Here is a 14,055-nt window from a genome sequence, read left to right on the forward strand (position 1 = left end):
TTGAATCATGGCCCCACAAAAGGCATGTGCAGGCCGTACCCCTGGCCCTATAAGTGTGACCCTATTTGTAATAGGTTCTAGGTCCTAGGTAAATAGAATGCTTGAAGACATTACTAGTTAAGGTGTCCCAAACTGAATGAAAGTAGGCCTTTATCCAATATGGCTGAAGTCCTTATAAGCAGAGGAAATTGGGCATGGAAAGAGAAGCCCCAGAGAATAGCCAGAAGCTGAAAATCAGTGGAACCCAGAAGACAAAGAAGACACCACAATATGCATTGTATGTGCTGGAAAAACCAAGGAATCCCAAAGATTGCCAGCCAACCAAAAGATACCCACTTTGGAAGGAAACAAGCTTTTAGTTCTGAAACTGTTAGCCAATGTATTCCTATTGTTAAACCAACCCATCATTATGGTGTTTCTTTTAGCATCTGGGAAACTAAGCATATATCTACTGTACCTCCACCCCAGCCCAACCCTGACTAATCACTATAATGGTCATTACTAATCATCAGAATAAATTTCATGTTTTTTTGTAGATAATATGCTTTTTGGGGGGCGGGGTGGGGGTGGGGGTGTAGACAGTGTGTGGTCCAAGAACTGAACCCGGGTCTCTTGCATGGAAGGCAAGCATTCTACCACTGAATCACCTGTGCACCCAGATAATATGCGTTTTCTTCTTTATATTAATATATAGCAACTTGGCAAAGTTCCCTGAGGGATGGCAGAAAGAATATGGAACTATATAAACCTTACCATCAGGAAATCCCCTGAAACTGTGTCAAACGTTAGGGACACCCAAATCAATAGGCCATGCCCTTGATCATAAGGATTACTCTTGTGAAGCTTATGTAGATCATGGAGAAGCTTAGACTACCTATAGACAGGCTTAAGACTTACTTCTGGAGGACCTCTTTTGTTGCACAGACGTGGCCTCACTCTCTCTAAGCCCAACTCTGCAGGTAAAATCATTGCCCTCCCCCCTACATGGGACATGACATCCAGGAGTGAAAGTTTTCCTGGCGACGTGGGAGATGACTCCCAGGAAAGAATCCAGACCTGGCACCATGGGATCAACAATTCCATCCTGACCAAAAGGGGGAAAAGAAGTATAACTAATAAAGTATCAGTGGTAGAGAGAGTTCAAATACAGTCGAGAGGCTACTCTGGAAATTGCTCTTACACAAGTTTCAGTTAGACCTTGCTACCTATCATAACCTGCCAGCCTCCAACCAGGACCATTCTAGCCAATCCTAAAGAACACCTAGGGCAATATAAGATTTCAAAAGGGTTCCATGCACTAGAGTAACTTTCCAGAAACCTACAACCTCCAGATGGGTTCCTGGTCCAGATAAGTCCTGAAACCTAGTCCAGCCTCTCCAGAACATCAGATAGTTCCATCTCTCTACCCCATATTAGTGACAGACCCTTCCAGTATAAAAAAATTTAGAAATCCCATAGCCCAAACACCCCTAAAGAGAGGGATGGAAAGATTAAAGGTGATGGTGGAGTTACACAAACAAGATAAGATTTAACAAATGAATGTGAATCCTGAATTATTAAATTGTTATCTCTTTTAGTCTCCAGTTTTAGAACAGCTAGAAGTAAAAATCTAAAACTGTGAAATTGTAACCCACGTCAAACTCTGAAATATGTTCTACAACTAATTGTGGTGCTGTGCTTTGAAATTTATAGCTTTTTTGCATATATGTTATTTTTCATTAAAAAAAGAAAAAATAAGTCGATTGTGATGATAAAAAATATTAAGCCCTCTAGCCTCCTATATTCTGGAGAAGCAAGAAAGAAAAATATGAGAGGATTATATGGTAGCCCATGACAAACTCTTGGATCGGTCCTGTAACTACTTGTTGAAGAGTGCTTGAAAACTGTTGCTTTTTTATTTCTTTGCTTTGTATATATGCTATACTATACAAAAAAAAAAAAAAGTTAAAAAAAAAAAAAAGAAATCTGAAAAGAGAGTACCACCAGAAAAAAAAAAAATCCTAGCAACTTCCAGTTTACTACAGTTGTTTGTGATTGAATGGGCCTTTCAAATGCCAGATTTTTATTTTTAGAAATTCTGGGACAGATAGGGAAGTTATAGGGAATATAAATTAGAACCCAGTTTGATTCTGTCTCCTAAACCTCACCTATATATACCAATTAGCCATCATAATGCCTGTACATGTCAGACATTGTTCCACCCTTAAAAGAAATTACTATGCTGTTAACTGCCTTATTTAATGGCTACAATATACTGTATCTTTTTAATTTCTTTTGCCTAGAACAGGGGCTATTTCTGCCTTGAAAGTGTATCTGCTAATTGAGTTTTAGAAAATCAGAAACGTTTTGAAGTGAATTGTATAAGAAAGGCACCAAAGTTGCCTGTTTGTATCCTTCTGCTACGCATCAAGTTGTGTTTTGTAACAGCCTAATTGTCATGATATCTATTTCAAGGGGAAATTTATCAAGTCACAGTGCACCCTTCTGTTTGGAAGAAATATTTGAGGATGTGAGCAGAAATTATTTTTACATAAAGGCTTCTGGCCACTAAGAGTACTGACATACGTATTGTATTTTCATCATTGTCACTCACTTCCTTTGCCTCAAATAAATAGGTCATTATTATTCCATTGCAGCCATCTTAAGACTCTTCGAAATACAAAACACTGTTTAATGTAACTGCTGTCCAGCTGACTTGTATAATTTGTGGTGATTTTTACAGAATGACATCCTTGGACCACCACCACCAGCCAGCCAAAGCACTTTGATATCTTTCAGCAAAGTATTTCATAACTTATAATTTTTTAGCGTTAGTATTTTAGCCATGTAACACAGCTAGGAATGATCATTTTCTGAGATGCTGGATTTTAGATTGGCCTTAGCAATTTTAGAGAATAATATGGTATTGATGATGATAGCACCATGGATTTGCAGAGCACATTATGTGCCAGAACTCAGCCCGGGCACAAAATTGTAGATGGCAGAAATTTTACCTGAATGGTTTACTTAGTAACAACACATTGAAGTGATCTGGTCTTAAATTGCTTAATTATAAATCATAATTAAGAATGTTTAGACTTTTTTAGGAAATAAAAGCAATTCTGATTCTGCTTATCACCTTCATTGCTTAAGATAGAAAATCATGGCCAACGGGCAGACAACAGTGGCTCAGTGCCAGTTCTTGCCTGCCATGCCGGATACCCGGGTACGATTCCCAGCGCCTGCCCATGCCAAAAAAAAAATCATGGCCAACAACTCTTTTCCCCTATCCCCTATAATGTTTTCTAGCCTTAATGTGAATATAGTATGCTACTATCAGAATAAACCAGCCTCAAGGTTCTGAGGAAGGAACTCAGATTAAAGTGTATAGTTAATTCCACAGGAACTATTCTATTAGCACATAATTGAATTGCAACTGATTTTCAGTATTCCAGTAGCTATAAGATAGTAACCAGGTTGTGTATGGCCTTGGTTTATTTTGAAGGGATTACTGCCTGTCACTGGGTAATCTTTCCACATGTACCTTTGTAAATTGAAGGTTCTTGTTTGTATTACTAATAAACTTCCTTTAGGCAGAAGAAATCCCTCCCACAACCCAACAGACCCCATTTCGTATTCTGGTCTCCTCAAAGCAAATCTCAACATTTGAGGGAGTTATAGCATTTGAATCATGTGGTTTAATTTTTTCCTTAATTTTCATACTGGTTTAGGTTACCCTGAGGAAATAAGGGCATTGTCCTTTCTGCATACACTTTCGCGAGGGCCAGCAAAACCACCCGGTAAAGCTTGCTTGATTGGCAGAAATTCCCTTCTCCCTTTTCTTTTCTCAAATCTGGGAATAATCTGCTCCCTCCAGCTGGTTTCTGAATTCTGTGTTTGTTATAGTAATCCACTAAGGAAAATATAAGCTTCCTTCATTTTTTTCTGATCACTTTTCCTCTTTGTTGTTACTCCATCACAATGTTCAACCAACTAAGCTTACACTGCTGAATCCAACTAGGGAAAACTGACCCTTTCGCTCTCTACAAGCCGCATGGGCCTGTGTTCTCACACCTAGGATAATCCCCTGGATCATAGATCTCAAGGTCAAGTCCCATTTTGTGCTGCTCCTCAAGCACCAAGAATTTTTGTTTAACTGTGGTTCCAGTAATTTTTTCTTTATCCCTCTAGCTTCTTCTCTTCTAATCCTCTGCCAGGGGCTGGTCTATTTCTAGGTGGCCTTGGCTTAAATCCGTCTTAGACACCCTTTTTCACACTTCCCCACTGTGCTTTGCTCAAAAAGGATCCTTCAGCAAAAATGTGATAGCAGGTGGAAATCCTCCATTTATTCTAATTGCATCTCTATTTACGTTATCTCAATTTTTTTAGAGTAGTGCTTATCTTTGACCTTTGTTAATATGACAGCGTTTCTGTAAGGAGTAAGTCACTGTGAGTTGATACATAATAACTACACTAAGAGGTTCTTGAGAACAGAGAGAGTGAATCTTCATTCTTATATCCACACTAGTCCCAAAACTTAATAGCTGGTTAATAAATGTTTGGATTTGACATCTAGAGAGAGGATGATGATGATGATGATGATGATAGCAGCTGCCAGTCATTCAGCTTTATTAGAAGTCAAACATGGTGTTAAATTTATTTATTACCTCTCCATTTCCCTAACAGCTCTGAGTTAGCTTTTAAGCATTTTGCAAATGGGCAACTGGTTCCGTTCAGGGAAATGAAAGAATTTACTAGAGATCACACAGGTTAAAATAATCTCTCTCACTCCCTTTCTGATTGACCATTATACCTATTGTCTGTACCACACTTTTTGTTTTTGTTCTGAAAGTGGGAATTAGGTATCAGTTTTCACCCAGATTGCTAGCTGCTTCAAGGCTAAGTCAATATGTATACTTATTTCCCCTGCCATGCCAGGTGCAAAATTGGGCGCCCCAAAATTTGTTTGATTCTTTGCTTGTTGAAATGAACTCTCCTCTTCTCCTGTCTATGCTGTGGATCTTGTTGGGCATTTACCAGGGACACTGGCTGCTCTGACTAATCTTGGAAGCAACAAATTAAGCAGATCTATAGATAAGACATATCAGTTGATCTGAAAGGCTTGCTTTTTTGACAGGTTCTGAAAGAGATCCCCTGAATGGCTAGAGAGGGTGGTCTGCATAAAAGGGCATTGATTTGGGAATGCCTGGTTTGGGATGAGTCAAGAAGGTGGTGTGAGCTTCTGAGAGCAGAATAACAGTCTCTGTAAACTGTAAGACTTCCCAGGATTTGGGGCTTGCAAACAGCCAGAGTTGGTTTGGTCTTCACAGTGAATAATGAAACAGCCTATATGGGAATGCAGACAACCTCTAAGATAAGATTATTTATTGAACCCTCTTGCCTACTTCCATTAAGTGGCCCCTTGAGTCTTCAGTGAGATGACCAAATAGCTTAGCTCAAGGGCATATGAGCTAAGGGTAACTATATGTATCTTCTTCACTCCATTTGTGAGAGCTACAGCTCCTCAGAAAAGCCAGGACTCTGATCTTTCCAGTACCTACACAGAAAACCTACCCCACCGGTACACAATAGTGGAGGCTGCAACCTTGAGCATCACAACTTTTAAGAGCCTGTCTATTCCGGGCTTAGTAGTGTTTTGTTCTCAGACTGGATTGATTAACAGGCTCATTTTTTGGGCTGCGGAGAAAAGATATTAGAGCCATACCACATATTGCCATTTGTGTTCTTTTTTGAATATTTCTCATTTAATTGATCCCACTGACCAATATTTAACTTAGGGGAAGTTTTTTCTGACCTGTATTTCCCTATTTTTTTAAGGTGATGGACAGAATTTGTTTACAAAGGATGTGACGGTGATTGAGGGAGAAGTTGCAACCATCAGCTGCCAAGTCAATAAGAGTGACGACTCTGTGATTCAGCTCCTGAACCCCAACAGGCAGACCATTTATTTCAGGGACTTCAGGCGTAAGTTTCCACCTCTATAATATTAGACGGCAACTTTTTTTCCTCCATGTTGTCTTGATAAAGAGATTGCTATAGTCCCTTTTTTAATGTGATGTTAGATACTTAAAGTTTTAGTCCGTTGTTCAGAGGAAAGAAGAGACATGCGATCATAATCTTTCTACTTAATAGAAACCTTGAATGGTCCCTTTTAAAAGTAAGATGGTCTCACTTTGCAATAGGAATTGATTGTAGTAATTCAGGGTGAATTGCAATAGAGTCCCAAATACTTAGCTGACACAAACAACTCAAATAGGGTAAGGCAAGCAAAATAGAGTATTCAGAAAGGTAATCTGTTTGGTTTGAAGATTGAAGCATTTTGTCATGAATGTCGGCATTTTGTGCCGACAAACACAAAACCAAATCTCCTGTCACCACAGCTTCCAGTATGTGGAGGTGTCCATGTGGTTTCTTGCCGAACTTGTTCCACATATAATATCACAAAAGCCAATAATCGAAACTAAATTGTATATAATAGAAATGGCTCAGATGGGTGTCAGGGCTTGGCAAGAGCAAGAATCAAATCTTTTGAGAAGTTATTTGACAGCACTGGGTGCCTAACCAAAGCAGATGTTTAGCAAGTCCATTCCCTGTTCTTCCTCAACCCTTCAGAACATTCATGGCCCGGGTAAAAAAGTTAATAAACGTAAGGACCAAAAAGAGGACAGGGAAGGAGAAAAGAAAGCTTCTTAGCTTTAAAATGTTTTTTTTTTGTCCTTAAAGCTAGCTATTCTAAGCTAGCTTTTTCCAAAATTAATATAAAGACTTTAAAAATAAATATTTAAAATAAATAAAAAGTCCACATCCATTGCTTTTGGGGTGATTTTGATTTTCTGCTTTATACCTAATCAGTTTCATGTTGTGAAAGTACATGTAGTTAGAAAACTGCAGGACAGGTTTAGTGCCTCTGTAGCCCCAGGTCATCTACTTTTGGCAGCTCCGCCCCAAATCAGACCAAACACATAAAGATGCATCCAAATTAAATAGAACTACAGTGGTATAAATGTTCTTAAATGATTTTTTATTTTGCTTTGGAGTTATTATTAATACTGATTTTTTGCTTTCTTTCATAATTTTTAACTGTTATTTTTGTAAGGCGCCAGATTTTTATAGGCACTTAAAAAGGCTGTAGGCGCTACTATCTCTGAACTTCCAGCACCCAAAAGCTAAGAGATGCCTAGTACCCTGCATCAGTGGATTCATGACCTGCCCTGTCCTTCCATTTTTGTTCTGCCTCTATGCAGTAGGAAACCAAAGCAGTTTATGAGTAGGTGTTGAACACTGATGCTAATTACCATTGGAGCTGTGCCAAGATTTGTGTGTGTGTGTGTGTGTGTGTGTGTGTGTGTGTGTGTGTATTGGTGTGTGCACAGATACATACTTCCATAAGCATGAGTTTCCTTTTGGAGCCCAAAATAGTAATTCACTAAGTACAAAGAAGCAACCAGCAGGTACAGAAAGACTTAATTTTTTTCCTACTCTGTTGCCACTTTTCTAGTCATCTGACTTTTTTCTTCATCTGAGTAAGGAAAATGTATTGTCCCTGGTTTTTCTTACAATCATTAACCCTGTGTTTTCTGTCACAGCTTTGAAGGACAGCAGGTTTCAGTTGCTGAATTTTTCTAGCAGTGAACTCAAAGTGTCGTTGACAAATGTCTCCATTTCTGATGAAGGAAGATACTTTTGCCAGCTGTACACCGATCCCCCACAGGAGAGTTACACCACAATCACAGTCCTGGGTAAGAAATGCATTTGGGCTTCTACTGGGAAACTGAGTAGGGATGGCCCATACAACAAGATGGCAAACAAGAGGTTAATGGTAAATTTTATAGTTCAAACTTGTTTTAGAAAGAATCATCGCCCTTCTTGCTGAATTTTAAAAATAGCCTATTTTACCAAATGCTCTAATGAATGGCAATCAGCAGTCTTTATAGATTCCACCTGCTTTTGGATTTCAACCCTCATCTCAGAATCAAAGATCAAGTGAATTTAGAACCCTGAAATGAATCACTCACTACATGAAATGTCATTGCTTCTAACTACCAGGAGTTTTTTTTTTTCCTGCTGTGCAGAAGATGGGGAGAAGCACTACCACATCTGTACCTGTAGCAGAACTCTTATGAAACCCACTGAATGATTTTTCCTTCTGAGTTATATCCTCGTTTTAATATTGTTGATCTTTATTTTGGCTTTACTTGGTGTCTTGTTTATTGCTTTTACTTTCGTTTATGCTGTAAAAATCATACCCCATAAACTCATACTTTGCTGCAAATTGCAACCATTGTACATAAAAGAGTTAAGAGCTTCTAGGGAAAGATGGCTAATGATAAGCAAAGAATGCCATTGACAGGCTGCTAGCTACACCTCTAGTAGTTAAGTGTCTTCATTGATGATCACCAGATTGTAATTTTCAGCAAAATCCCAGTAGCCAGGTTTCCATGCTCATATTTTGTTATTGTCAGCAGATATCCCCGTGTTGACGGTGGTCTGAAATAGTCACCTTTTACACAAGCATTTACTCCAGTGTATAGCACCAGCTGATTTAGGTTTTTGGAACTGAATTTTCAAGGACATACAGTATAGCATGAGGCAAGATCTCTGATTTACACCTTTGGGAAGATGATGAATCAAAGTCTATTTGAGGTAGCAGACTGCAGCTTCCCTATATAATGATATGAAGATTAAAGAGGGAAGATAAATACGAAGGACATTTTTGCTTGGTGTGTGAACATATATGTATTTATGAATATATATATTGAGCTGCTGGCTCATTACTTTATTTAAACACAGCTGTAAAAGGCAAATTGCTTTTTATTCATGAAACTGAAACATGTCACAAAAGCTTACCTATATTCTCCTGGTAAGAGGAATGCTGACTTTAGAAAGTCATGTTGTACTGGTTTGAAAGCCTAGATATACCCTAAAAAGCCATATTTTAATCAAAATCCCATTTCGTAAAGGCAAATAATCCCTATTCAATACTGTATGTTTGAATCTGTAATTAAATCATGTCCCTGGAGATGTAACCCAATCAAGAGTGGTTGTTAAACTGGATTAGAGGAGATGTGTCTCCACCCATTTGGGTGGGTCTTGATTGGTTTACTGGAGTCCTATAAAAAAGGAAACATTTTGGAGAATGAGAGATCTCTGAGAGAGCAGAGAATGACATAGTCATGAGAAGCAGAGTCTACCAGCCAGTGAACTTTGGAGATGAAGAAGGAAAATGCCTTCCAGGGAGCTTCATGAAACAGGAAGCAAAGAGAGAAAGCTAGCAGATGACGCCATGTTCACCATGCACCCTTCCAGCTGAGAGAAACCCTGACTGTGTTTGCCTTGTGCCTTCTCACGTGAGAGAGAAACCCTGAAAGTCATCTGCTTTCTTGAACCAAGATATCTTTCTCTGGATGCCTTTGATTGAACATTTCTATAGACTTGCTTTAATTGGGACATTTTCTTGGCCTTAGAACTGTAAACTAGCAACTTACTAAATTCCCCTTTTAAAAAACCATTCCATTCCTGGTATGCTGCATTCCAGCAGCTATCAAAATAGAACACGTTTAAAGTCTATCCATACCATTTCTATGATAGATGGCCTTCAGACGTACATGTTTGTCTCTAATTGCAGCTTTAATACACATTAGACCTGCAGAGATAGTAAGCATTGGATGGTTTCACTGGGATGACTATCTAGGTGTTTTGCAAATATACCAAATTTGTGAACATGCATTTGAAGTTTTCCCATCCGTGTACTTCTGTAGAAGTATTTGAAAGCACTGTTTATACTAGTAAGTCATTAGCCTAGACTTCAAATTGACCACCTATTGAGTTCTACTAACCAAACAACCCACCGTTGTTTAAGGCATTTCCACGAAAGTGACAGCAACAAAATAGAGTATATTTACAAAACTGTGAATTTTTCAGAATATCTTACTATATATACTTTTAATCTGATATCTTTTATTTCACAGAAAAAAATATAACAGAAGTTAACCATTCTGCCCAGATTGCAAAACACTCGGAGAAAAATCGGGAATCAGGGCATTTAAAACAGACTTATTCTGCTTCACAACTTTTGCATCTTCTAGTCTGGGTTGTTTTTTGTTAAATCTTGAGTGCTGCTGTTTCAAGATTTTTTTCTCTTGAAGGTGCACATCTTTTGTTTTCAGGAGTATATCTAGCCATCAGCAAGCAGTTACTGCCTGTCAGTTTCTGATGTCCGAAACATTTTTTCTCAGGACCACAGGATTGGACTGGTTTGCTGTGAATATGCCCTGTGCATGGTGTAAGCATACAAGCCTTAGGCATTGAAAGGAAATAACTTGTAATCCTTTTGGGAGTCTAATTATTCCAGAAGTAATAGATTCCTGCTTGTATTTTTAAAGAAGCATTAACTTAAGCATATCTGAAAGTAATACTATAGTAGATGCTTTTTTTGCAGATATTATGCATTCATTTAATATTCTTTCCATTGCATTTTCTTTAGGATTCCTTGACAGAGTAAAATTGTTGTCATCGGTGTTTGAGTCTTTCATGCTCCAAAATCTGACAATTTCCACTGATGCTTGTATATTCAAACCTTTCTCCTAAGGTTTAGAGTTTTCAGATATTAAAATGAATGAAGAATGATGTATTTGCATCATCCTCATTGCTATCTATGGCTCTGAAAAGAACTCAGTATGTAATTTACGCAGCTGCCAAACTTCTTGATAGATTGAGGATGCTCATTTTAGTGCATGTGTGTATGAGTTTGCTGCATTCAGCACAAATTTCAGAATAATTATAAGACATAGAGCTGGATATGTGTTAATGTTACCTGTGCTCTTCTCAAGTTACTATTATGTTTATTATCTTATCCATGTAAAAACTGAAAACTGTCATGATGGCCAGGCATTTGGGTGCCGTTTAGGATATTCATTCACTCCTTCCACATGTGATGAATTTGTTTCTTTTTCCAAACATCTACAGGACTCTCTTTATACCACTATTCATACTATTCAGGAGATGAATGAGTTGAATGTGAGAGAGAATACACTGCTTTAAAATTAATATAGTTACTGATAAGATTAGCTAACATTATTACAGCCCTGTCCTTCTAAGACTGGTGTTCACTCTTCAGATCCCAGGAACAGGAGAACCTAATTATTTTTAAGGGTCTTAGAGTGAGATTTCACATAATGATTAGTTTTAAGTCTCTTCTTTTGTTGTAATTAAAGTGACTCATCTTGATATTGCTGATTTTTTTTAAATGTTGTAGGCGTAATGTTTATAATTAGCACTTTTATAGATTTGAGGTTAGCTAAGAAGAACCTTGACATTTCTTTGCTATTTTCTAGTATTTCCTTCCATGTGATTTTCATTCACATTTTTATCTATGTGCACCTCCTTAGATATGTCTTTGGTTATTTTCATTAATGGCTGCAGGTGGTTTTTACTAAAACTGTTTAGTGTCTGTTTAGTGGACCATGTATAAGTGTATTTTCTGGTTAGCAGCAGTTTTAATTCATTTTTTCTTATAGATGAATTTTTATACTTTACTAACCTCTTTTGTAGTAGAGCAGACATTATGAAGTTAAAGGGAAAGCAGGCCAGAATTAATAGAATAGACCAAAATAAACATGTAGATTTTCTTTTTCAGCCCCCTTTTTTGGACAGACTTATATCACCTGAATTACATTTTCCAAAGCTTTTCTTGCTTTCAAAAAAAAAAAAAAAAGACAGAGAAGTCAGCTTTATAACTATCGATAAACCATTATAAACCACTCACACTGTAAGATTTAATTTTGTATTTGTAAACCAAAGATCTCCCTTGCCCATTTCTGTCTTCTAATCCTAGCAAAAATTTAAAAAATACTCGTCACTATCTTGTGAGAACTATTTATGGACTTGAAAAAAAGTCATTCAACTATTTCTTGGGATGCTGTTATCAATAATAAGTAAGTCCTTTGTTTTTCTATGCATGGCATATTTTCCAACACTTTTGAAGTTTTAAGGTTTACTTTAGCCATGAAGTTATATGATGACAGCTCTTTGGTACAATAATCCTAGGGACTGGCATTGACACAGGAATCACTCTGAAGGGTTGTACAACTTTAGAGTATATCTGTTGCAAAAGAGAGGGAATTAACATGGATAATACCAAAGAATAGGTAATCCAGATAAGCACCTATTTGCTGCCAGTCAAGCTCTCAGCATCCAAACAAATCTGAAGGACACACTGGTGAATTTTCCTCTGTCCTTATTTATGCCTGTCCATTTTTAATTCTGCTAAAAATTATCACTGAAGATGGATGGCTACCAGGGCTTAAGAGAAGCCTATAATGATTAGTAGAGCTTGTGTAAGGTAAAAAAGAATAGAAGGAAGGAGAGATATCCAGGAACGGGCAGAAAACATATCCATCAGAAACTAAATTCAAGGCTAAATTTCAATGAGACTTAATGCATACCAGAATCTTTTACCAACTCCTGAATCTGTTCTCATCAAGAAGATTCCCATGTTACACAGAGTCGACCATCAAGGCATTTCTCCCAAAGTAATGCAGAGAAACTGTTTTCTGCTATGCTCCGATTTACCCTTTCATAGTAGTTTCCAGGAAAGAGAGCTTTCTTATGTTACAGTGGTTACATAACTTCATACCTCTTCCTTAACTTCATATACCATCAATTACAATATTCAGCTACGTTTTTCACTGGGAACCATTGCATATATCAACATCAACAATTATTTTCATCACTCTGTTTTTCTGTTCACCTGGATCTTGAATTATGATTGTTTGACTTTCATCTCTACTTTTGTTGAAAGTGTCCTTAGGTCTTATAGTTGTTTCCTTTTTATCTCCTCTTATTCTTTGCCTCAGAGTTTCCCAAGGTTTTATTTTCTTTAGACTCAGACCATCTTTTTCTCTGAAACTTGATATAACAAAAGCATTTTCTTCTATATACTGATTATACTGCACTCAGAACGCAGTAGCATTTGTCAGTCCTAAGCTGTCGTTGCTCAGTGTATTCCCTAGCAACTGTCTAGGCACATGTGATGAAAATCTATAAAGTACCTGATTGTCACCTGGCAAAGATAAACTACTATAAGGAAATAGCTAGCTGTAGTCATCTCTTTTACTTTTGTCACTGCCTTTCTGTGTCTCTTAAAATGCTGACAATTGTGTAAGTCCAAGTTGGATATTAAGTTCTCTCTCTTTTTGCTTATTTTTCCCTAAAATGTAGGCTACGGTAGTTCTTTGCCTTGTTTAACTACTCATTTGGGCCATATCACATTAGCAGCACACCCAATTGAGCAAATGCGTTGTTTTCCTTTCCACAGGCAACAAAGAAGAGGTCTCCTGCTCTAATAACTACACCCCATTACCACCACACCATCACACACACGGCCTATCTTGTTGAGAAACACCACAAATAATTTTATATATTTCCTCTTCCTTTTTAAAGAAATTTCAACTCCTCCAATGCAGTGTAAACATCCTCCTGTGGGCTCCAACAGTTGGAAATCCCAAATACATGGTTTAATCCCATAATTTATTGAAGCAGTATCAGAGATTTATTATTCAACTTGACCATCAGGATGGCATGTTTATACATATTTAATTTCTTGTTTCTCTTCTGAGTTGAGTAAGTTATTAATCATAAGTCTCAGTACGGTCTAGGCTTATTCATGGTGGTCAGGACACATATTCTTATATTCACTTTACTTAATGCAGTATTCTTACTGACTTTTATTTCAAGAGGTTCAGTCTTACAGTGAGGTTGCACCTTATATCATTTCACTATCAATTTAGTTTCATAAAAGATGACATACTTTCATTATCATCATCATGTTATATACTCTGAATTTGATATTCAGCATTTCAGCCTAAAAACATTTAATTTGACCATTTTCGTACATGTAATGTTTAATATCTTTACAGAAGGGTAGTTTTAATTCTGATAGAGAAATCTGCTTGCAAACACTTTAGTCTTTCACCTTTGACTTTAAAAATTAGGTGCACTGGATTTCAGAATATGGAAAGTTGTTGTCAATTAATTGGCACTTCCTATATTACTTCA

At 37.4% G+C, this 14,055-nt stretch overlaps 1 protein-coding gene across 9 annotated transcripts in view; it reads left to right on the top strand.

Annotated features, from left to right (window-relative positions):
• Positions 1-14,055, top strand: part of CADM1 (cell adhesion molecule 1) — a 360,723-nt gene that overhangs the window by 286,198 nt on the left and 60,470 nt on the right. For all 9 annotated transcript variants that reach the window (XM_077112838.1, XM_077112841.1, XM_077112840.1 and 6 more), the window contains 2 exons: positions 5,818-5,964; positions 7,587-7,739. In XM_077112838.1, coding sequence (XP_076968953.1) covers positions 5,818-5,964; positions 7,587-7,739 — 300 coding nt within the window. The remainder of the gene's footprint in view (positions 1-5,817; positions 5,965-7,586; positions 7,740-14,055) is intronic.

This window comes from Tamandua tetradactyla, chromosome 8 (genome assembly GCF_023851605.1).
Source record: "Tamandua tetradactyla isolate mTamTet1 chromosome 8, mTamTet1.pri, whole genome shotgun sequence".
NCBI lineage: Eukaryota > Metazoa > Chordata > Mammalia > Pilosa > Myrmecophagidae > Tamandua > Tamandua tetradactyla.